At 48.9% G+C, this 24,308-nt stretch overlaps 1 protein-coding gene across 1 annotated transcript in view; it reads left to right on the plus strand.

Moving 5' to 3' along the window:
* The window catches only part of GPR137 (G protein-coupled receptor 137), a 613,721-nt gene that overhangs the window by 172,140 nt on the left and 417,273 nt on the right, over positions 1-24,308 (plus strand). Inside the window, exon 4 of the mRNA XM_069645139.1 lies at positions 12,951-13,176. Coding sequence (XP_069501240.1) covers positions 12,951-13,176 — 226 coding nt within the window. The remainder of the gene's footprint in view (positions 1-12,950; positions 13,177-24,308) is intronic.

Raw genomic sequence — 24,308 nt, forward strand, 5'->3', positions numbered from 1 at the left:
CAGTTCATTAATCCCATATTTTCTATCTGCAGACATCTTACTCTTCGAGTCAGACATACAGTGCACAGAGGTCCAGCCCAAAGAGCCAACCGTGTGTTACACATCACCTTTGAAGATACGGCATTCACCCAGTCAAGACCGGCGCCTCTGCGGGAATCAGGTGAGCGTTACACATGGGCAGTTGGGGGGGCAGGAATTTGGGGCAGGGGGAGTTATAAGTGGGGGTCGGAGAGGAGAGACAACATTGAACAGCAGCTCATCATGGGGAACTAAAATACAATCGCCAAAGTTAACCGTACATATATGCTCAGGCGGAAGCAAAGAACCTTTGGACCAATGAAGCAGAATCCAAGGGAGCACTTCAGATGACGTACTCAAGCAAAGAGCTCACTATGTTAACTTGGAATGTGCAAGGGCTGAACTTTCCGGGGAACATGCAAAATGAATGGGTTTCGGCACTGTTAAATGAACTCTCCTTTCATGTGACATTATAGGAAGGTTCGAGGACCGCATCGATTGAAAATGAGGGCTCTCCGGTCCCGGAGGACCCCGAATTTCGTTTCTCAAATTTTAGCTTTTTGGAGCAAGAGGATCCAAGATGGCGGCCGGGGCACGCTCTAGCCCTGCCTCCCGGGGGATGAGAGCCCCGACTAAGCTGCCCATCAACAGAGCTTCTTACCCGTCAGCAGTGCCGATATGATGAGCGACTCCAGTGGAGGCCCCAGTCGCAGGAGGCCCTTCCCCCGCTACCACCCGCTCATTCCAGGGCAAACTCCTTGGCCCCAGCGGTTCGGGAGCGGCTACCGTGCTGAGGGACACCTGAAGTCACCGCCGCTGCAGTGAGTGCTCCCCTGGTCCCCCCCGGCCCCTCCATTGAGCCTAAATCTCTAGCTGCCTCAGTGAGCTGAGGTGCCAGGGTCCATGAGCCAGGTGGCGGCTCGGATGCCTTTGATCTTGCCGGCACGCAGCTACTGGGAGCCGCTGCCAACAGGGAGCCAACCTGGAGGCCTCCCCATTCTCCAGCCATCCGCACTAACACGGTGCCCACAACTCAGCCCTGGTGGGGGCACCCTAGACAGAGGATTCCATCACCCCCAAGGTGGCCTGGGGCCCCCCCACCAACTCCTGGGGTGCCCCTGCCGACCCAGCAGCTCCCCTCCCCCCAATATCTTCTTGAGAAGGCTGGAACCTCCGCGACGACCGCCCCTTCTAAGGGGACAACCCCCCCCCCACCCAGCTTTTGGGGAGTCCAGCTAACGCAGCCTACCTGGAAGGCATCCCCCTCCCAACCTGAGGAGCTAACGCTGGGTACGTTCAGGTGAGATACCCATGGCCTGACCCTGGTGGTCCCCATACCCCCAAGGCTGCCCGTAGCCCCCCGCACGTTCTCCTGGGGCACCCCTGCCCACCCAACTGCTCGCTTCTGGCACCCCCCCAAGGAAGTCTGTAACCGCAGCAACGACGACTGCTTCTACTGGGACTGCTCCCCTCATTGCCTGGTTTCTGAACCCGGAAGATAACCCTCATCTCCTGTCCACCTCACCACCCTAAATCAGGACCCCTCCTGCCCGGCTGTCAGTGCAACCCCACGGAGAGGAGGCCCGCTCTTTCCCACTCCCCGGGGCGCCCCGGCCCACGCAACAATCCTCTCTTCTTACTCCCGACTACTGCTGGGGTCAATGGTGTGACTCCACTGGTCGGCGGGCATCGGGTGCCTCCTCCGCGCCTGACTGCTACCGGACCCGTGGCTACCTGCTTCAATACACTTCAAGACAGCACCGGGTAAGATCACTCAGCTCCTAACAACTCTAGGAGCTATTGAGGGCAAGCCCAAGGGTACCCACCCAATCGACCCTGCAAGTCGGGTGCAAGCAACCCCACTCCCTCCCTATTAACTGGGTTCTGCCATGGCCAAACAGTCGAAAGCCAATAAGAACTCAGACATAACCACAATGCTACTAGCGGCTGACAAGGGCAAGAAACATGACCCCCACCCCTCAAAGTAACGCTGCAGAAGTCGCTGGATGAGAAAGAATCTCTGGCAACTAAAGAGGACATTCAAGCCTTTATGGCAGACATTAAATCTGAGTTCAGGTCGTGCATGACCGAACTCGCCACAAAGCTTGAGCACACCAACCAAAGGGTAACAGAAGTGGAACAACGCAGAGGGGAAGTTGAACACTGCACAGGACCACACAGCGGCTTTGGCAGAGATCCAACACTCCATTCAAACCCTACAAGATAGATGTGAGATCCTCGAGTTCAAACAGGAGGACCTTGAAAATAGGGCTCGGCGTCACAACCTCCGAATTCAGGGGATCCCATCCTCCGTCCCTGACAAGGATCTCCCAGAATATGTGGGGAACTTCTTCCAGGCCCTTCTCCCTCAAGTAGATAAAACCCCTGCTGTTGCTGTACCGAACTCAAGGCTGCGCCCTCGACGAGGAGTGGAATCATACCCCCCCCTTGACGTAATAACGAGAGTGCACTTCTTTACAACAAAGGAAGCCATTGCGGCAATAAGCCACTCCCGAGATGAGCTATCCTTTCAAGGGGCTACCCTCCAGATCTACCAAGACCTCTTGCTGCTCACTTTACAAAAAAGAAAATACCTCCGCCCTCTAACTCTCTACCTCCAGAACCACCAGATTCGCTACAGGTGGCTGTTCCCAACAGCTCTCCAGTTAACCTACAATGGCTCCCTCCGAAGAATCGCCATCTGGAAGACGCTGCGAAGATCTTACACTCATATTCCCCTAAAGACTCCCCAACCCCTACTTCCCCACCGAAACCCAAGAGGACTCCGTGGTTCAGAGTCCCGAGATATGGGAGGAAAAAATGACCGACTGAATGCCACCTATGGAACCCTGCCTCCCCCACTCTCCTTGAACTCCTCAACCTGCCCTCTGAAAAATACCGACCCTTCATTTTCTAGATACAAACCCTTCGGCGGGCCCTCCACGGTTCATGACCGTTTCCAAGGTACAGATCATCTATGAGTCCTTGGAATGGTTCTTTTTTCCGGGTGCCAGCCCCCACCATGTTGGTGGGGAGCATGGCTCCGGACAAGTTGGTCATGGGGGGGGTCTCATTCTGAAACCCCAGGCCCCCCCATCCACGTTGAACAGTTTTTGGTTCTCCCGTTGGAGTCTCCGTTTAAAAGTTCAGAGACAGAGTGACTCCCTGCTACGGCTCCTTCATAATGGCAGCTGATCTTGGCCCGTCCCGGCCCCCAACCACCCAACTGTCCCCACCAATGCTGAAGACGCCCCGAACTCCCGAACTCTCTGATTTATCTCCCTTAACTTCAAGGGTCTGAACTCTCCTGCTAAACGCAAATCGATCATCCAACGACTCCTGGATGAAGACGCTGGCATGGCCTTGCTACAAGAGACCCACCTGCTCCCGGGGGACTTTGGGCGCCTCAGGTCTAGAGACTTCCTGCTACAGTTCTTAGCTTCGGATGGCACTAAGAAAGGGGGGACGGCGATTCTTTTTAGAAGGGGCCTGAATCCGCAGAGCCTAAATACCAAACTGTGCCCTGAGGGCCACTATGTTGCTATTAAGTGCCTTTTACTAGGCCAACTATACACGCTTGTCTCCGCATATGCCCCCAATGTGGGCCAAGCCACCACCTATGACTCCCTGGGCATTACCCTCTCTTCCTTCTCAGAAGGCCTAATGGTGATCGGAGGCGACTTTAGCGGAGTCCGGGACCCCACAAACTACATATCACACCGTCCCTCTCCTAAAGATCTCTACACGGGACTGGGCCTCTTGCGCCTCTTGAGAAGCCTGGAGGTGGTGGATTCGTGGAGGGTGCTCCATCCCACAGAGAGGGATTTCTCATTCTACTCCTATGTCCATAGGACCTTCTCTAGAATCGACCTCCCCCTGACGTCGCCACAATTAATCCTTATGTCAAAGAAATCTCGATTGGAACTAGAACCCTATCTGATCACGCTTCAGTAGCCCTAGAACTCCGAGCCTACCAAGCCACTTCACCTCCACCGCGCCGCTGGGCCTAAATGACATGCCCCTGAGAGACTCAATCGCCACCAATATCCGAAATCTTTTCAAAGAAAATCGGAATGAGGATACACCCCCAGCAAACACCTGGGATCCCATGAAAACGGTGGACCGGGGGGAACTTATCGCCCAGGGAGTGGTATACCACAGATCCAGGCGACAAACCTGCCTGTCCCTTAAAACGGAACTTCAAGAAGCCGAAAGAACACATAAACTGAAGGGCTGGTCCCCGAAGACACAGCGGGTAATCCGTATCGCCCGCAATAAAATTGAGTCTCACTATGCTGAACACACAGCGCATCTCCTGGCCAAAACTAAACAGTTTTACTATGCTAAAAATAACACGGCAAACAAACTATTAGTCAGAAAACTCGCCAAAGTGAGCCGGAACAACACAATTATTGGGCTGCGGGATCGCCAAGGCATTGTTCAATACGCAGAGCGGGAGAAGCAGCAACTGGCTGCGGATCACCTGGCTCAGGTAATGACCACACACTCAGAGACCGAAGTGAACAAAGAAAATATCTACAGAAGGCGGCTCTGCCCCACCTGAAGGCCGCAGCTCGAGAAAACCTGGACACGCCTATCACAAGTGAGGAAATTGAAGTTGGCATCAAGTCCCTCAAATCGCAGGCCCTGTGGCCCAATGGGCTCTCTACAAGATTCTACAAAATCTTCCAGCCACAATTGGTGGCCACATGGTGGCCCTCTTTAACTCATTCAGAGTCTTGGGTACTGTCACCCCCTCCATGTCGGAATCCATCAGGATCCTGCTACCCACGCTGGGAAAAGACCCAAAGACCCAGCATCGTACAGACCTATCGCCTTGCTGAACATTGATGCCAACATCTATTCCAAAATCCTGGCCAACTGCCTCTCACCCATTCTACCCGAGATAATCCACCCGGACCAATCGGGCTTTATCAATAACAGATCCATGGGAGACAATGTCCGCAGAGCCCTAGACCTGGTCGACCTCACGGTCCGGAACTCTCAAAAACTAGTGCTGGTGGCCCTGGACGCCACCAAGGTGTTCGATAGGGTAGACTGGGCTTTTATGGGTCAAACTCTTGAAGCCTTCCACATCCAGCCCATGTTCCAGTGGATGGTCCTGGCGAACTATCAATCTCCGAAAACTCTTCTTAGAGTCAATGGTGCTCTTTCCAACCCGATCCCGCTAACCTGTGGGACAAGGCAGGGGTGCCCGCTGTCCCCATTGCTTTTTGCCTTATCTGTGAAGCCTTTTGCCCAGAGAATCAGAGCCAACCCTAATATCAAAGGCCCTCAGATTGACCCTACCCAACATAAAATAGTCATTTGCGCAGACGATGTCCTGCTCACCTTTTTGGAATCCAACTCTTCTTTGCGTCACGCTCTTGCAGAAATAGAGAACTATGGAAAAGTCACGGGCTTCTCCATTAACTATAAAAAATGGGTGGCTTTGGGGATCGGCCTGTCACCTGGCGACCGAGGGGCCCTAGCCCCATACAATGGAAGGAGGAGTTGATTCCCTACCTGGGAGTCCACATCCCTGCGGACCCCAAGACAGTATACCAAGCAAATTTTCCCCCACTTTTCCACGAGCTAGAAAGAGACTTGCAGAGATGAGCATCGCAAGAAATCGCCCTGATGGGGCGCGTCACAGCGAGCAAAATAAATCTCCCCCCCAGATTCCGTTAGGCCTGTTCCGCCCTTCCCGTAACGATTCTGCTGGCCACCGTTCAGGGGCACCAGAAGAAATTGCTTCAATTTATCTAGAAAGGTAAAAAAGCTAGGATCCCCCTGAGAACGATGCTGGGGAATGCACGGCTGGGAGGACTGGGAGTCCACGATCTACAGAATGACCAAATAGCGGCTCAGCTAGCCCACACCCATGCCTGGCTGATGACCTCGGGGCGCCCCAGATGGGTGGAAATAGAACAATCTCGGCTTCCCCTCCCCCTACGCTTTCTCCCGCATATTCCACCTCAACTTCGACAGAGTTGGAACGAGCTGCTAATATCCACAAAACACACTCTGAACGCATGGGACTGGGCACGACGACGCAAAAAGAGTCCAAAAGGCTTAGGCCCCCAGAACCAACCCTCATAACTTCAAGAACTGGATCAGGGGAGGCCTAGAATCACTAGGCCAACTTTTTGTGGAAGGTCACCCCCGAACGTTCAAACAATGCAAAGAAACCTTTCAGCTTAATGAATCGAACATATTCTCTTATATTCAGCTTCATCACTAGTGTACCCACCCACAAACCCGGCAAGCCGCAACGCGCACTCTCTCCTCTCTTGAACTAACTCTGCAAGAACTTCCGGCCCGGAAAGGATCTCGGCCCTATACAAACGCTTCATGGGAGACTTCCTTATCTCCAAGACCCGTGCTATGGCCCAATGGGAGGCGGACCAAGGGCACTCATTAATGGACCAAAATTGGGTTGACATATGGTTGTGAAACCACTCATCGTCCTCTTGCATTACAAACAGAGAATGCACGTACAAACTCTTACTGCGGTGGTACTACCTTCCCCTCCCCTTTACGGTTCCAACATATAAACCGTGCCCTGAGACCTGCCTGTTGGAGACTATGCAGACAACCGGGCTCCTTCTATCACATGTGGTGGTCATGCCCGAAGGTTCAACTTTTCTGGTCACATTGAACCCAAACCTATCCTCATGGGTGTCCCAGTCCCAGGGTGCCACCCCAGATCAGGAAGAAAAGCTAAACTCCGGACCCAATGCTTACTGGCAGCGCAAATTGTGTTGGCCGCACATGGAAATCCACTGAAGGACTGCTTATGACGCTGTGGTGGGGAAAAATGTGGGACATTCTGATTGCAGAAAAGATAACTGCGGCCAGAACTGGGCTTCTGCATCACTTCGAAGACACCTGGGCTCCATTTCTAGACTATGACAGAAAGTTCCCGGCCGTAACCTACATGCCCCGGAATGCGGGAAGATTCCTGGAGGGGACGGAAACCTCCAGAGCAGAGGAAGAAACTAATACATGAATGGAAGCGTCAAGATCTTGAAACCAAAGTTGGGGTGGGAGCGTCGGGGGACGGGGGAATTTAAGAAGCTGTATGCCTTGCGATAATGTTACTTGAAATGTAATCACTCTGCTCCGTTTCAAAAATAAACATAGTTAAAAAAAAATCAGTGGAGCGCAGACTGTCCCAGCTCTCTGCAGACATTGTCTGCCTACAAGAAACTCACCTCCTGGGGGTGGACGAGAAACAAATTAATTTCAAACACTTCTCCAGGTGATTTTTCGCTACGGCAGGCCAAAGGAAAAGGGGAGTTGCCCTACTAATTAGCCGTCAGGTCCCCCTCACACGAATCAGTCAAGCGTGACCCAGCGGGAAGGTACCTCCTAGTCAAGGGCTCCTGGTCGAGCAACCCATAGCCATTGCTTCAATATACTGCCCAAATAACGCACAGGACTGCTTCCTCCGGAGCATCCACCCAACTATAGCCGCATTTGCAGAGGGCCACCTTCTGATTGGGGGCGACTTCAATTTAACCCCAGACCCACACAATGACAAAACGCTACCCCCGACCAAAGAAGACTTAGCCTGGTCAATAGGGTTCGCAGAGTTCCTAAGGGAAACATGAACAGTAGACACCTGGAGGCTGGCCAATGAGGGAGTATGCACATTCTATTCACATGTACATAAGGGATTCTTCAGATTGGACCTAGTGCTAACATCTAGTATTCTCTTCCCATGCTTCGAGGAAGTGCAGTGAAACCATCACGTGCTACTTCAAAGAAAACACAGCAAGGGTTACCCCTGACCAAACCGTCTGGAACGCAATGAAGCCAGTGGTAAGAGGGATGGCAAGGAACTGCACTGCTGCTCAAAGGAGAAGGAACCAATTACAGCAGACTAGGTTGGAAGAGAGGATCACAGAGTTGGAGGGTAAATTCAAAAAACAACAATCCACCAAGGTAGGTAGAGAGCTTAAGAAAGCAAAAACCTCTCTAAAATGCACCTGGCAGACATATCAGCACATGCACTAGCATACACCAGGCAGTACTACTATATACACAGCAACAAGGCAACAAAGCAAACCGTCCACTAGCACGCAAATTAAAGAAATTACACACCCAGAACAACATTCATATCCTTCAAGGCCCCAACGGTAGCCCCTGCTTCGCAGAGAGGGAAAAACTAGACTTAATGGTAAAGCATCACAGAGAAATTATGTCTGGAGCACCAACAGACAAAGCGGCACAGACCAGGTACCTACAATCGGCCCGAAAGGAAAATCCCCACCCTCAACTCGAGCCCCTTGAGCTCCCAATAACAGCAAACGAAATAGTAAAAATTATAAAACCCCTAAAAAATACAGCCCCAGGCCCAACGGGTTGGCCCACCCTGTTCTATAAAAAATGTGCCCACATCCTGGCCCCCCACCTTGCATCCCTATTCAACACATTCCTCTCCACAGGCACTATTACACCCTCAGTGGAAGAATCCTTAACATTACTGGTCCCAAAGACGGGAAAACACCCAGAAAAATGCGTATCATACAGACCCATCACACTAGTGAGCAACGATGCCAAGATATTCTCAAAGGTCCTAGTACATAGATTAGCAACAATCCTCCCAGATCTGGTCCACCCAGACCAAACAGGATTCATCCCAGGCCGCAGTACCCAAGATAACATTAGACGTACCCTAAATATAATTGAACACACAAACATAGTTGGGGCAGAATTAGCCTCGATGCACACAAATCGTTCGACTTGCTAGACTGGGGATGCGTAAAGGAAACCTTAGCCCACTTCGGGTTTGGGCCAAAGTTCACAAAATGGATTTAGGTCAACTACCAACTATCAACATCCCAACATGTCCCTCAGAATAAACAGCGTTAGATCTCCCAAAATCACCATTACCAGAGGCACGCGGCAGGGTTGCCCCCTGTCATCGCTAATTTTCACACTCTACATGGAGCCATTTGCCAACAGAATCTGAAACAACCCACTAATACACAGGGTGGAAGGGAAAGGCACTGTCTATAAAGCAGCCATTTCTGCAGATGACATCCTCCTTACCATGACCCAGACTGACGAATCCATGAAAGCTCTATGGGTAGAGATCGAAGCATTTGGCGACGCATCGGGTTTCAAAGTTAACACAAAATCAACAGCACTAGGCATTAATATCCCAAGGAAGATTAGGGAGACGTTAACAACCAAACACCCTATCCCATGGGCTAAATCCCACTTTAGCTATCTAGGTGTCCCGATTCCAAATAAAATTGAGAATACATTCTGCATACATTTTCCCCCACTATTTAAAGAATTGCGCAGTGACCTGGAACGCTGGCACGCACAGGTGGTATCCTGGCTGGGGAGAATAACGGCCTTGAAGATAAACCTAGTACCAAGACTACTCTATCACTGATTGGCTCTCCCCATAGCCATCCCCAAAAAGGACCTACAGAAGCTGCAAACTAAAATCTTGAAATATGTCTGGGGGTAAAAAAACACAAATAGCTAAATGTATAATGCTCCGGGTAACAGGAATGGGTGGCATGGGAGTTCCAGACCTCGCCCGATACTGCCTTGCAGCACAGCTCTTGCAGGCCTTCGTATGGCAATCGACCACGAACCAACCTCGCTGGAAGAAAATGGAGGAGGACTGGAGCCAGTTCCCACCAGCCACACTCCCACATATCACAAGGCTCCGGGATCCTCCCAACTCTGGCCCACTAACAGCCACCAGAAACACTGTAGAAAGCTGGAGAAAGGCAGCTCGCAGATGGGGCTGTAAAAGCACTGTGGGCCCCTGCCCTCAATCTGGAATAACCCTGACTTGACAAGTGGAGAGAGAAGGCTTAAAACAGAGAGCAGACTTTTTCACCAACCGTACCCCGCTAATGTTTGAGGCACGTAAAGTATAATTCCAGGTGCCGGAAACAGAACTGTTCCGCTATACGCAGCTTCGGCACTGGCTATCCCACAGCAATATAAAAACACATGGGGGCAGATACCCAACAGCACTAGAAAGTGCCCTGAAAGGCAAGATATCAACTCTTTACAAACTCCTAGACAAATCAGATCCCAGCAAAAAGGAAAGCTACATGCAGAAATGGGAAAAGGACATGGGAAAATAACTGGAGCTGGAGGAATGGGGTTGAATCTGGATGCGAATGCTCAAAAGCTCAAAATGCCTCACAAACAACAAAGAGGCTATTAAAGTGTGCTACAGGTGGTACCCGACACCAGAAATTCTAAATAAAAGAAACCCAACAATCCCATCACAAAGCTGGGGAGGGGGCACAGTCACAGGCACCCTGTTTCACCTCCTCTGGGCATGCCCGAGAGCAACACAATTCTGGGAAGAAGTGTTAGAGCAAATCCGATTAATCACAGGATGGACGATCCCATGGGACCCAGGGATAGTCCTACTGGGGGGCACGGGCAAAACAATTTCCAATGACTGGCTTCCTAGCGGACCTCTGCTCCCACCTGCTCACAGCGGCAAAAATATCCATAGCCAGACTGTGGAAACACCCCGGAGGCCCAGCTATTCCCATGTGGTGGGCCAAATTCTGGGATATAGCAGTCGAAGAGAAAATAACAGCCTTCCACAACGGAAACAGGAGCAAATTCTACAATGTCTGGGCGCCTTTTCTAGATTACACAGAACAATTTCCGGGTGTGACCCGGCAACCTCCTGCCCTCCGCTGGCTGGCGAAGTACAACTAAAAGACATCCGTGGAACTGATACCCGTGTAAACCACCAGGTGAACCGTAGCCCCGGATCAGCAAAAGGACCTAGATTGCTGCACTTTTAATCAGCCCCACGGGCATCACATCAGAAACTACAGACTCCCGATTGCCTTAATGCTGAGCAACCATACACATGTGTACAACGGCCGTGTCTCTCCCCAAAGTGCCCCCCAACCTCATTTTGTTTGCTTCCCTATCCATGTTATGTTTTGTTTGTATACTGTTGAAAATCGTTAATAAAAAGATATGTTGAAAAACAATAATAATAACCTGTGTGTGGTCAGGAGAGATGGGCTCAAAATACATATCAGTGTCCATCTGGAAGGTTCAAGATAAGTCCAAAGTAAATACATTTTTGCTTCTTCGTAGGGCAGATCCTGCTCCTTTCTGTCAGCTCTACAAAGTAAAACCAAATGTAGTGGTAGGAGGCTTAGTGTGCCAAATAAAGCATACAAAATTCCATGAAAAATGCCTCCCACGATCTTGCAGTTTCAATCTGAAAATAAAGTCTTTGGTGTTCATATCCTCCTACATGCCATTCTTCTCCAGCTAAGGGGCAGTTTCTCAAATAGTCCTGTAGCCTGATAGTTGCTTCTTTAGTCAGTGGCACATGGGTACTAGCCCTTAAACGCAGGCCTCCAACAATAGGTAACAGGAGGCCTGCATATGGTTCTCTCTAGGCATCTCATCGCCTCCCAAACCAAACTAGCCCCGCTACTCAATGCCTCTCCATGAGCTTGTACCTGGGGTTCCTTCTTATTCCTACCTTCACTTTCTCTGTGTCCTTGTGCTTCTTCTTCACCACCTCCATGCTATGCCTAAGGATCGTTCCTCCACCAGTTCTATGCTCCCGCTTCCATCTTCCGTCTCCTGCACCTCTATTCTCCACCTGATCTTTCCTTTTCCCCTCCTCTTTTCTACCACTCCTGGTGATTCTCCACTTAGCCCCTCCACTCTGGACACCCTTCTCTTCAATTGTCTTCTCATAGTTCACCACTTTCTCTTTAGGCACTACTATATCTGACTGCTTCACCACTTCTCACCTGTTCTCACCACCTCCTCAATCACCACTGTAATCAGGGTATCCATTAATAAAATCCCAGAGATTATCCTGTGATTAAAAAATGCTGTTTCTTTTTTTAAATGCACTTATTTCACATATATATGTGGGGGGTGGGTAATGGTAAGTATTTATGTTATGGGGAGGGCTGCAGGGGGGTTTCCCCCCACACATTTATATGTGGAAAAAGTAAAAAATGAAATGAAAATAAATCAGCATTTTTTACAGCGGGATGATTTATTATGGCGTCTTTATTACATGGAACCGTAACCAGAGCTGCTGCAATCTCTCTTCTAACTTCAAGAATCTTTCTTTCCCAGCCTCCCACCAGCCTTATTCCTCCTGCTCCATCTCCTGCTGCTCTGCTCTCGAGCAGCCACTGAATGAGCTTGTTCCCCAACTTCCCACAGCCCCCTCCTTTTACAAGGGCCTTAACCCAACATATAGCCTCATGCTGATTTTAGGCAACTCAGCTATGTCTGCCTGTGCAGGATGTATGGAGACTGGCTGATGGGCCCTGCCCTGGGAATAGCTTGCAGTTTTGAAGTGTAACATTGGGTTGGGTGGTCCTCGTTCTGCTTACCACACCCTGGCTACGCTTTGCAGGAGAACTCCCATAGCCTAACAGGCATTGGGTGTATATGTGGCAACATTGTGAGGTGACTAACTGCTGGACATTTCCATTTTAGATCCGGTCTTGCTCCTCCCCACCTCCCCCGTGGGTTTTGTTCTGATCTCTGCAAGGGGAGCAGAGTGTCCATAAAGTGCTCGGACCATCCATCCTATATGTTTCCTTTAAACTTACAGAATTATTTAAGGCAGCAACATAACAAGCCCCTGCACTTTGCACTGGGTAAAAGGGCAGCTAGGGGATCCTTCCCCACACCACGCCGGGATCAGCATCACCTAGCATGTGGGGGTACCCAGATCTCTTGCTGACCCTTCCATCCACCAATGAGATCAGGCAGTTTTGTGGCAGGGGTGGTAATATAAAGCTTGTATCTACACCTTTAAAGGATCTGGGACAAGGACCTGTTCCTCTGCACTGCAGTCAGATTCAACTTTTGAAATGAAAATAGAGCTGTCCCTGTCATGATTTTTCATCTTGCCTTATCTTCCTCTCTTCCAGTCTGGCTGTGCGCCTTGTTTGTTTCCTGGCCAGCTTGCTTTTCTTCTCGGTCAACATGGTCTGTGCCTTTCTGGCCAAGGTCCGCCATTCGGAGAGCTGGGGCATCGTGCTAGTGCGGGTTCTTATCAACGATTCACTGTTCATGCTGAGTGCGACCTCACTTGCCTGCTGCCTATACCTGGTGGCCAGAAAGTCCTCCTCCACCAGCATCTACTTGGAAGCTAAGGTGAGCCTCCAGGTTGTCAATGAGAGATAGCTGGGAGAGAGAAAGCTCGGGGTGGGCAGGATTTATTGGGCAGTGAATTGTAGTCATTGACTGAGTTTCTTAAATATTTTTTAGGCCATAAGGTCTGGGTCAGTTAAACATGACAAAATGGGGTCAATGACCCCATTTTTTTCACATAAGGATTTAAAAAAAGGTATGCTAGGAGAGGACAGTTGTGTACCTTAGATCATCACAGGAATTATGCAGTAATCCGTTTTGGCAACTTTCTTTGAATTGCCTTATACAGTAAGGGTCATTTTCCCACCTCCCAAATAACCAGTGGGAACTGGGGGAGCATCAATATGTGTTTGAGATGCAACTCACAGGTGCTGGTGATATCAGAAGTTAGCTCACACTTTGCAAGGGAATTTTTCTTTTTTTTTCGTTGGTATATGCTAATTTGGACAGAGCTAATTTGAATGGACTTAATGAGACCCAAATTTATATTGGTGTGTGCATGCGTGTGCGTGCGTTTGCGTGTATGCGTGTCTGCTGTGATAGGTCAGAATCAGGTCTCGGACACCGGGGAATGTTTTAAGAGTTTTATTTTCTCTCAAAGTGAAACCTACACTTTCCCTAACTCTACTGCTCAAGCCCCATTCTATAACAACAGAAAGTTGTAAAGAGTGCTTGTCAGGAAGTCAAGATGTCTCAAAAGTCCTCTGTCTGGAATCCTGCTCTAACCTAGTCCCTTTCCCTATCCACTAGTAGAAAACAACAGAACAAAGACTTTAGGGAACTAGCCACAGAAAGGGATGACTACTGGCTTCCAACCCCAAACCTATACATGTTTTTTCATAGGCCCTAACATGTGTTAGTAGTTCAAGTGATCCAGTTCTTGGCGACAGTAATATTATGAGTTCTCCGGCCCAGACCTCTTTGCGTTTTGTCCTACTTTGGGTTTCTTTCAGTCTTTCTCCCCTCTTGCTTCCCAGTCTAGGATACTTTCAGTCTCGCCCCACTCTGGGGCTCTTCTCACTCCCCTCTCTGCGGTTCTTTCAGTCTCTCCGCACTCTAGGTCCTTCCTCCGGTGTCCAGTCAAAGGGTCGAATACATTGTTTCGAACTGCAATAGTTTCGAATCAACAGGACGGAAAAAAAATTATTCAAATGCCTTTTTGTTAAATGTATTTTTTTTTTGCCTTTGTATAGGAAAATATACTTGTTTTTTCCCCAAAAACAGGGGTTTTGGGGGGGACCCCCCGACCAAAAAATAAAAAAAATATGTGCATTCAGATTTCTTTTTCCGCTCCTTTTGATTTGAAACTACTGCATTCGATCCTTTCACTATAAACCCTTCCTCCTTCTTAGTCCCTTCTCAGGGTTTTTCTTTCTCTGCTCCGTCCACTCCAGGATTTCTTCTATTTCTCTGCAGTCCAGGGGTTTCCTCTTTTTCACTACCTGCTCAGGGATTCTCTTTTTGTTTGTTCTCCCCCCTCCAGGGTTTCTTCCGTCCCTCCCTTCTCTGGGACATTCCTCTTTCTCGTTTTCTCTTTCTCTCCCCACTTTGGGGCTTTCTTTCTTCTTATTCCCCTCTCTGGGGTTTGTCTCTTTCTTGCTCTCCACTCTGGGATTCTTTCAGCCTCTACCCATTTTGGGGATTGTTCAACTTCTCTCCTCTCTGGGGTTCGTTCAGCCTCTCCTCTCTCTGAGGTTCGTTCAGCCTTTCCCTGCTTGTGGGTTCTACCTTGTTTTCCTTGTTCCTCTGCCCGTCTCTGCTCATGCAGAGCCGCTACTTGCCTAATTGCCATAGACGGTGCTCCTTGGGAGGGGTGTTGGGTTGGCTCAGCTCGCATCTCTTAGCAGATCCGCTTACGCAACTATTCGACTGGGCTCCGCATCAGCAAGTCTTGTCTCCTACTTGCTCAGTGTGGGGTCGGTTAGGTGGCTTCTGGGACCTCTTTTGGTTCGGCTCGCAGCGGTGCTTTGTCTCTGGGCCCTCACCACTTCTATGGGTTGCTCTGGATGTTCACCGGCCGCGCCTTGCTCCACTTTCCCAGAGCACATCGCAAAGCTCTGCACAGATACTGGCCTTCTCGCTCTCTCACCGACCACACCTCCTGTGTTTCCTCAACACGGTTAAACTCTCTCCTGATTGGTTGTTTCTTCCCCTGGATGCTCCTCCAGGGGGCTGGTACACATCAGGGTCCGAAGCTGAGTCAGCCATGATTAAAGTGTTTGTGTGGTTGTCATACCACTTAGCCGCTGTATAACCCATAAAGATGTTAGTGTCAGGGGGGGAGGGATGGTGCCTTGTACCCCTCTCTGGAGGTTCCCTCTCCCTTAAGTGGGAGTCACCTGCGGAGACATCCCGCTTACCCGGTCCCCTAGTGGGTGTTAAGCATAGTGAGCTCACCTCCCTAGTCCCAAAGGAGGTGGCTCGCCCTGTGGTAGAGATTACGATCTCTTTGGATTCGTCAACGTGTGTGTGTGTGTGTGTGTGTGTGTGTGTATGTGTATGTTATAGCATGTGCTTATGTATAATATGTCACAGTGCCACCCAGCAACAATCCCTGGAAGTTCACCTTCAGTTCAGAGCCACTAAGAGATGCAGTGTGTGCATGTATTCACGTGCATGTGTGTGAACATATATATAGAGGAAATATGCTGTTCCTTGTCTATCATAAGCCAATCGAGTGCTCTTGCCTCTCTCTCTCTCTCTCTCTCTCTCTCTCTCTCTCTCTCTCTCTCTCTATCTCTCTCTCTCTCTCTCTGTATCTCTCTTTCTCTCTCTCTCTCTCTACCTCTCTCTCTCAATCTCTCTCCTGTTGCCTCTGGATCTCTTTTTCTCTCCCACTTGCTCATTCTCCTTCCTTTTTTCCCCTTACCTCTGTGCTTTATTGCCAGAGCCTTGCTGAGCTATTCCTCTATTTCTCTCTCTGAAGGCATCGGGGGATTCAAGAAAAGGACAAGCTGAGTGGTGTAGAACTCCCAGGAGCATCGCTGACCTCCGGAAAGGAGGGAGTGGATGTCAAAACAAAAGTAGAAATGCACTTTAAGTTCAGGATGGCTAGGGTTCGCCATAAAATGGCCTATACGTTGCATTGGCAGTCTAGACTGCTTCACTGAATAACTGGCGTACACAATGCTGTGTCACATTGTCTGACGAATGTACGTCTGTTTTTCAGGGAAGCGGCCTGGATGAAAGCCTGAAGATAATGCCAGAGCTGCTAGACGTAAGTGGTGGGGGCGGGGTAGTGTAGCAGCAGGGCGCAGCAGGAGAAGATGACTGGGAGTCCCCCAGAAACAAATGGGGGAAGGGGGCAAAGGCAAAAGACCGACCTTGCGGGGGGCAGCCTGCAAGGCTGCTTTCCTCAATGTCGGTCTTTTGTTTGGAGGGTCCATACCCCGAACCATACTTTGTAATGTCATAACTTGGGCACCAACTGTATAACTTGGAATGCTAATTGCTCAAGTCATGCCATTAAAGTAGTACTGAATTGAACTGAATGACAAATGTGTCGGTGCATGGTTCTTTCCCTTTGTTATTCGGCGAGATGTGCAGGCAGGGTCACTTGGCGAACTCATTATAAGTGGCATTTCTTATCCAGGTTCAATGTGGGGAAGGATGGTTACAGCAGACCCCCTTCACTATATCCTTACAACTCCCCCTCCTCCTGTTAGCACATTGCTTTCTCCCTATTTTCTAGGGCCACTCCAGCCGATGCTGACAGCACTGCAACCAGAACAAAAAAGTTATATTTTTTAAACTTTATTATTCATTATGTTCTTACATAAACAGTGTAACAAAATACAATATTGTAAATGTATGAGACAATACTTATTCAAATGCAATATAATAGTCCAATTATTCTTATAAAAGAAAAAAAACAAGACAAATAGAAATCCAGATGGACGAGAAGGGAAAAAAGAAAAAAAAAACCTAGAATGCGAATAAACAATTAAGTATACAGATCATTAAACACACCCCAAATCCTTTCCTATTTATCAAGCTGGTCTTTAGCATTAAAAGAATAATTTTCTCTCGTAGACAGAAGGGACAAACTCTGTAACCAATCATCTACATTAGGGGAAGTGTCAGAATTTGCTTCTTAGCCAGTAGGAGAGCTCTGTACACCCAGAACATTTTGCTATTAGACAATGCAAGATTGAAGGGGATTAAACCCAGCACACCAAGGAGCGGGTCTCTTGGCAAGGATAAATCCAAAACTAATTCCATCCTCTGAAAGACACCATCCCAAAAAATATTTCCACACAACCACAACATATGAAGCATGGTACCTATCTCCCTTTTACAATTCCCCAAAACTTCCATGCTGCACAACCTGCACAAATGCATCTTCCAAGGAGACCAATACAAATAATGAGTAATTCTTTGTTGTGTGAACATCATGTCTAAATCCACTTCATATTTAATAGGACCTGTACATATACAGTTCCATTCAATATCTGATAACGAGTAGCCCAAATCTGAATCCCAATTCCTTCTACCGCATTGTGATATTAACTGAGATGCAGGAGGTGCAATCAATTTGTACAAAGTAGATGCAGACAAAGGCATGCTCCTGGAGAGGACTAATAAAGTAGGCGATGCATGCCTTCTAGCTTTCAATGGTGAAAAAATTACATCACAAAGTTCGCTTAGTGCATTATAACAACGAATCTCAGCTGCTTTCAGCTTATATTTAAAGCGCAAACATTCAAAATCAACCATATTGTGTCCATCATGGACCTGTCCAATTTTCCAGAGGCCGACTCTTTGCCATGAAGTCCATGCTAAAACATAATTATTCTGCTTCACAGCCTGGTTTTTCCATAGACTAGAATCTGCACACAATAAATATTTCTCATCTCGGACCTCATTACATTTGCACCATTCATTCACAACATGTTTTATAAAAGGAGGGGTTGCACCAACCGACAACCTTCTGTCCATAAACAAGAGAACATAGGCGAAACAGCTTCTTTCTCTATTTTAATCCAACCTGCACAATTAATTTGATCAGCTCTCAACCAATGGTGTAGAGTTTGTAACGTAAATGCAGAATGATTACGTTTTTATCAGGATAGCCAAAACCACCCACATTCACAGATTTGCAAAGAACATCTTTTGGGATTCGCGCACAGCCCCCCCCCCCCCCAAAAAAAATATTCAAAGACGTATTACTACTCAATAATAGATTAGTGGCAGCGGGAGCATACTAAAAATGTACAAACATTTTGGAAGAAGGGACATCTTTACCACCTTCACTTTAACCCATAAGGACAATTTCAATTTCTCCAATCTACAGCAGAGCCTATCTACTTCTGTAATTTTCAGGTGTATGTTATATGCAATCAAAGATTCAATTTCTCTGTTTACTTGGATACCCAAATATGTAAGCCCAGAAGCAGCCCACATTTCCTGATCTACTTCAAATAGCCCCCTATGACACGATGCGGAAATCGGATAAATCAAAGTCTTTGTAATATTAACTTTATAATTAGAAAAATTACCAAATTCCTGTAACGCTACTAAAAGTGCCGGGTAAGATCGCTCTGGGTCAGAAATTAAGACCAAAAGGTCATCTGCATATAGAAGGACTTTTCACACATATTCCCCAAATGCAATACCTATTATATCTGGGTGATTCCTAAGCATTATGGCAAGAGGCTCAATAAAAAAATATAAAAATAATGGGGACAATGGGCAACCCTGTCGGGTTCCTTTCAGAATCCGGAAACACTCTAAACCACTACTATTAACAGCCACAGATGCCTTTGCACCCCCATACAGGGCGCTAAAAAGTCTAAGGAAAAGTGGTCCTCCATTTACTTTAATCAAGACCTGACACAAAAAATTCCAGCTGACCCTATCAAAAGCCTTTTCCGCAACTATACTAATGGCTGCATATGCCTCTGCAGAATGTCTCTTTAAGTAAATAACGTCTAGCAATTCCCGTAGATGACCACTACTATTCCTTCCACTTACAAACACAGTCTGATTTTTATGAACTAGCTTTGGAAGTAGGTCATTCAATCTTCTAGCAAATATCTTTGCCAGGATTTTCACATCCATGTTTTAAAGCGAGCTAGGCCGGTAACTACCACACAACAAAGGATCTTTGCCTGGTTACGGTATAACCGTTATTAATGCAGTCTGCATCAGCAACTGCTTCATTAATCAAAAAGTGATCTCTTGAAGGCGTGGGATTGCTGAGTTGTTACTTTTTGTTATGGTTATAAGTAGAATGAGAGAAGCAGATATAGGTGTCCCAGAGGTGGGGAAAATCCTGATATTTGGAGACCTACATTATCATTGCGTGTGGCCTGCTGAAAAGTGGGCATCACACTGGCTGTGAATGTTCCATATGGGAAGAGGTCAGAGTGACTAGGATAGGCGCTGCGAGTGGTTCTAGGAGCTTATAATGGACCAGAGCACACGCCTGCAGGTTTAACAGTTTTTATTTTCTATTATTTCATTTTACGAACATTGTAAAATTTACAGTGTTCATTTTTTAAAAAATCTAAAAGAACCATATAGAATATTTGCCATTGTACTGTTTTCAAATAACTTTGTTAGAAATGGCAATGAGAGGGGGGGGCGCTGTTGCGCACATCTAAGATGGCCGCCTAGTTCCAGAGCTCCGGCTTCTATAAATCCTTCAAGATACGCATCCTCTCTCAGGGCCGCCTGCGAAACAAATGAAGTGCGTCGATCTGTGGCTCAAGACTGTGGGCACATACTGGGAAAAATTTGGGCCGCTACGCCGGACCGCGTTGAAGATACACCGTCCTGAAGATCCTGCGGACGGAGGCTGGGACATTGGCCGTCCACGAGTTCCGGGCGAACTTCCCCTGGAGCTGCGGGGGGAGGGGCCGGATCGAGTCGGAGAGGCCGCGCTTCGACCAAACTCCTGGAGGTGATCGGACCATCGCTGCTGGCTAATGTGAGGGTGCCACATCGGTATATGTCGCCGCCGCACACTGGGCGAGGCGAACGCGGTGGTCCCCCGCCAACGGCCGTGTGGTCTACAACCGCTGTGCTACGCGGGCCACTGTTGATCCAACTCCCGTGCCTGCGGAGCGGCCCTTGGCTCCCCTGATATCTCCCCACATGTGGACGTACGTAAAAACAAGTAAGAACAGGTGGGGCAACGCATGAGGAGGGTGGACACCCCGAACAGGATCTGCCGAGGAGGGGACATTTTATCCGGCTACAGCCCTCCCTGGGCGATAACCTTTACACACCTCTCCTGCACGATAACTGGGTCTAAGCTCACTACCAATCCTGTATAGAGTCCGTACCATACGTTGGGGCGGCGGGGCTGGAGGCGCTGGAAGACGCGGTCTACTTGAATCTACACATGGGCCGATACGAGCAGAAGGGAGCACACCCCAAGAAAACAGGCCCAATGGACTCCTTTGCCAATTCCCAGCCCAGCGGGTCCATGGCGCCCCCGTCGCAGCAAGTGGACAGTCAGCCCGAGTTGCCAATGGAGGAGAGGGTGGACCGATTGATGGCTATGGTTCAGAACGGCTTCCTAGCGGTGAACACTAAATTGGATGACATAGGGGCAACAATCAGCACCTTGAAGGCGAGGGTGGACAAGGAAAGCACACGGATTACTGAGGCCGAAGGCAGGATCGCTATCAATGAAGACTCGATACTACAACATGGCCGCGATATTGCCCAGTTGAAAGGGGACCTCCGGAAAACCCTTGACAAATGCAAGGATTTGGAATCCCGTTCCAGGAGGAACAATATCCGTCTGGTTGGTGTGGCTGAAACCTTTGGCAAGGGGTCTATGGAATGCCAGGTAGAGGCCCTTCTGAAGGAACTCCTGGGTTCCGACTCCTTTTCGGACCATTTCCTTGTGGAGCGAGTACACCGTACATCGGCGCCTCCGCCCAGGCCTGGAGCGCCACCTCGTACAATAACTGCCCGCCTTCTCAATTATAGGGACAGGGACGCTATCCTGCGGATATCCAGGGATAAGGGCACCCTATTCCATGAAAACAACAGAATCCACATATATCCAGACTTTTCCACCAATGTGCAATCACTTAGGAGATCTTATGAGCCCGTCAAGAGACAACTGAGACTCCGCCAGGTCCCGTACACCCTTGTCTGCCCAGCGAAAATGAGAATCCAGCATGGAGGCAGGGCTCACTTTTTTGAAAATCCAACCGAAGCCATGCTCTACGTTGAAGCCTCCATCCCTCTACCGACCTGGGAGCGGGCCGGGAACCAGAATCTGCCGCCCCGGGGCGCGGTGGAGCCCGATGACCCCGCAGGGTGATGTGTTTTTTTGATGCCACACTGCTATAATGTTTTAAATTGAAGGCCGCAGGGTGGCCCTGAATGTAAATGTTTGTTGGAATGGAGCCGTGCAGACTTCCTGGGTCGGCGGTCATATGAGTGCAGGAGTGTTCCTAGGTTATGGTTTTAGGGGTACATCGTCCAGTTGGGTTTGATGATGCGGGAGGGGGTTGGGAGTGGAATGGGGATACGGTGTTGCCGTGCGAAATGCCAGGCTTGTTGGGGGAACCCTTGTTTCGGGTTGTTATTGCGGTTAAAATAGAGAGCGGTTTTGCAGCGGGATACCCATTCTCCCTGCGACAGGGGCGGGAGTATGGACGTATGCCCAGTCTCAGGTACGACCATGACAAAGGTCAATAAGGGCTTGAATGTTAAGCTCCTTTCCTGGAATATCCGAGGGTTGAATAACCCGATTAAGGCAAGGAAGTTCACAGCATATATCACACGCCACAACCCTCACATTCTTTTTATGCAAGAGACGCACGTGCTTGGGCAGGTCAATACTAAACTTTTACCGAGGTGGGGGTCGCACAGGTGCTATACAGAACATTCAGCACAATCCAGAGGAGTGTTGACTCTCATACACCCCAAATTATGTTTTAAATATCAGTCCACAAAATAGACCCACAGGGTAGATACGTACTGGTGTGGGGGGAATTGGCGGGGCACCAAGTGCTTCTGATTAATACCTATGGTCCCAATTTAGATGACCCACAGTTTTATTGCACAATACTGGATATGCTATCATCAACTGGGGAGACACAAGTACTCTGGGGTGGCGACTTCAATATGATATTGGCTCGGATGGCCTTCCAGCGGAACTATACAAGGAATTCTCTAGTGAATTGGCCTCGATACTGCTGAAAGTGTGGGAAGAGGCAATGAACCTGCAGGTTCTCCCGGAATTGATGCGAGAAGCAATCATCACTGTCCTTTTGAAACACCGTAGACCGCCACAAGACATGGCGTCCTATCGACCCCTGTCTTTAATCAACACTGACGCAAAAATCTTCGCAAAAGTGCTGGCCACCAGACTCCTGCCATACATGCCGATCCTGGTTCATCCTGACCACGCCGGCTTTATACCAGCCCGATCATCCACGGCTCTCAACCTGAGACGCCTATTTAATGTTATGGCACAGATAGACCCAGATGCCAGGGTGGCCGTGGCGTCATTAGATGCCGAGAAGGCTTTTGACTCAGTTTCCTGGGCATGCCTCTTTCTGGTGCTGGAGCGGTTTGGTCTCGGCCAGTACTATATTAACTGTGTCCGATTATTATATACACAGCCGACAGCTAAGGTCCTGACTAACACCACTCTCTCCCCGTCATTCCACCTACACAGGGGGACCAGGCAGGGATGTCCCTTCTCGTCCATACTTTTCGCTCTGACCATTGAACCAATGGCGGAATTCATACGTCAGAACCACTCACACAAAGGTCTTAGGATGACCGGCCCCCCTCCGATAATATCACTTCACGCGGACGACACTTTACTATATGTCCGTGACCCCAAAGAAAATGTGCAACACATCATGTCAGACATACATGAATTCTCAGAATACTCGGGATATAGAATTAATGTACCAAAGTCAGAAATATTTCCCCTTACTGACGGCACGGGAGACCTAGCTGAAATAGAGGGATTTAGACCTGCCCCCACCAAGGTACCCTACCTTGTGATAATGGTCGCCAAAGATAAAACCCTGCTAAATACGCACAATCATGGGGAACTGTTGTCAGCCCTTGCGACCAAATTTCAGATTTGGGCTAGCCTTCCACTATCCCTGTATGGCAGAGTTGCACTACTCAAAATGGTGGTCCTCCCCAAGCTCCTATATTACTTCAATAACATCCCACTTTGGCCTGGTAAACCCTTCTTCTCGAAACTTAAATCACTTGCCTCCTCGTTTATCTGGAATGCGAAAACTGCCAGGATCGGTTGGGAAAAGATGGTTGAGCCTTTCGTGCAGGGAGGCATCGCGGCACCAGACTTCGAGCTTTATTATTTATGCACGCAAGCTCAATTTGCATAGCATTGGTTCGACCCAGAGGACACTGCCCCCCACATATTGATTGAAAAGCACTCTGTTCGCCCAAACAACATACGCTCAGTCCTTCTTAACCCAAGCTATGGGGACATATGCCCGTTCGATCCGGTATACACGACCACTCATGCTTGGGCCAGAATTTACAAGAGGCTAGGACTGGAATCCCCCTATGACCCGGAAGTCCCCCTGTGGGACTTCTCCAGCATTTCCCCCACATTTGATCGAGCCCTCCAGCAATCCTGGGACCCTAACAAGCTTTTAACGCTACTCGACTTTTTCCCTGATGGTGATTTCTGTGACCTCTCGGGCTTTACTGAAGCGGTGGGGAGGGGCCAGCTCAAACGCCTTCAATACTACAGGATGAGGGCTGCTTTCTCGGCGAAGTGGCCGACATTTCCGCAGGAACCCCAGTCCCATGCATGCATTAGGTCAATAGTGTCTATGGACGGTCACGGCAAGGGGGTCTCTATGCTATATTCATTGCTGCAGACCCATTCCCCATCGCGCAACACGATGAGAGAAATCTGGGAGCGAGACGTGGGCACTCAGATAGATGAGGTCCGCTGGGCCCGGTATTGTCAGCTTACTCGATCAGTGTCCATGAATGCTGGGCTCCGGCTGATTCAGTTCAAAGTTTTAAATCAATTACACTATTCCCCTGCCAGATTAGCTAAATTTGTGGAAAATTGCACAGGTGCCTGCCCCAAATGTGACGCCCCCAATGCGGGGCCTTATCATATGTACTGGTCATGTCCGTTGATTGTGGAGTTCTGGAAGGAA

Source organism: Ambystoma mexicanum, chromosome 2p, assembly GCF_040938575.1.
Source record: "Ambystoma mexicanum isolate Mex_15411 chromosome 2p, UKY_AmexF1_1, whole genome shotgun sequence".
Lineage (NCBI taxonomy): Eukaryota > Metazoa > Chordata > Amphibia > Caudata > Ambystomatidae > Ambystoma > Ambystoma mexicanum.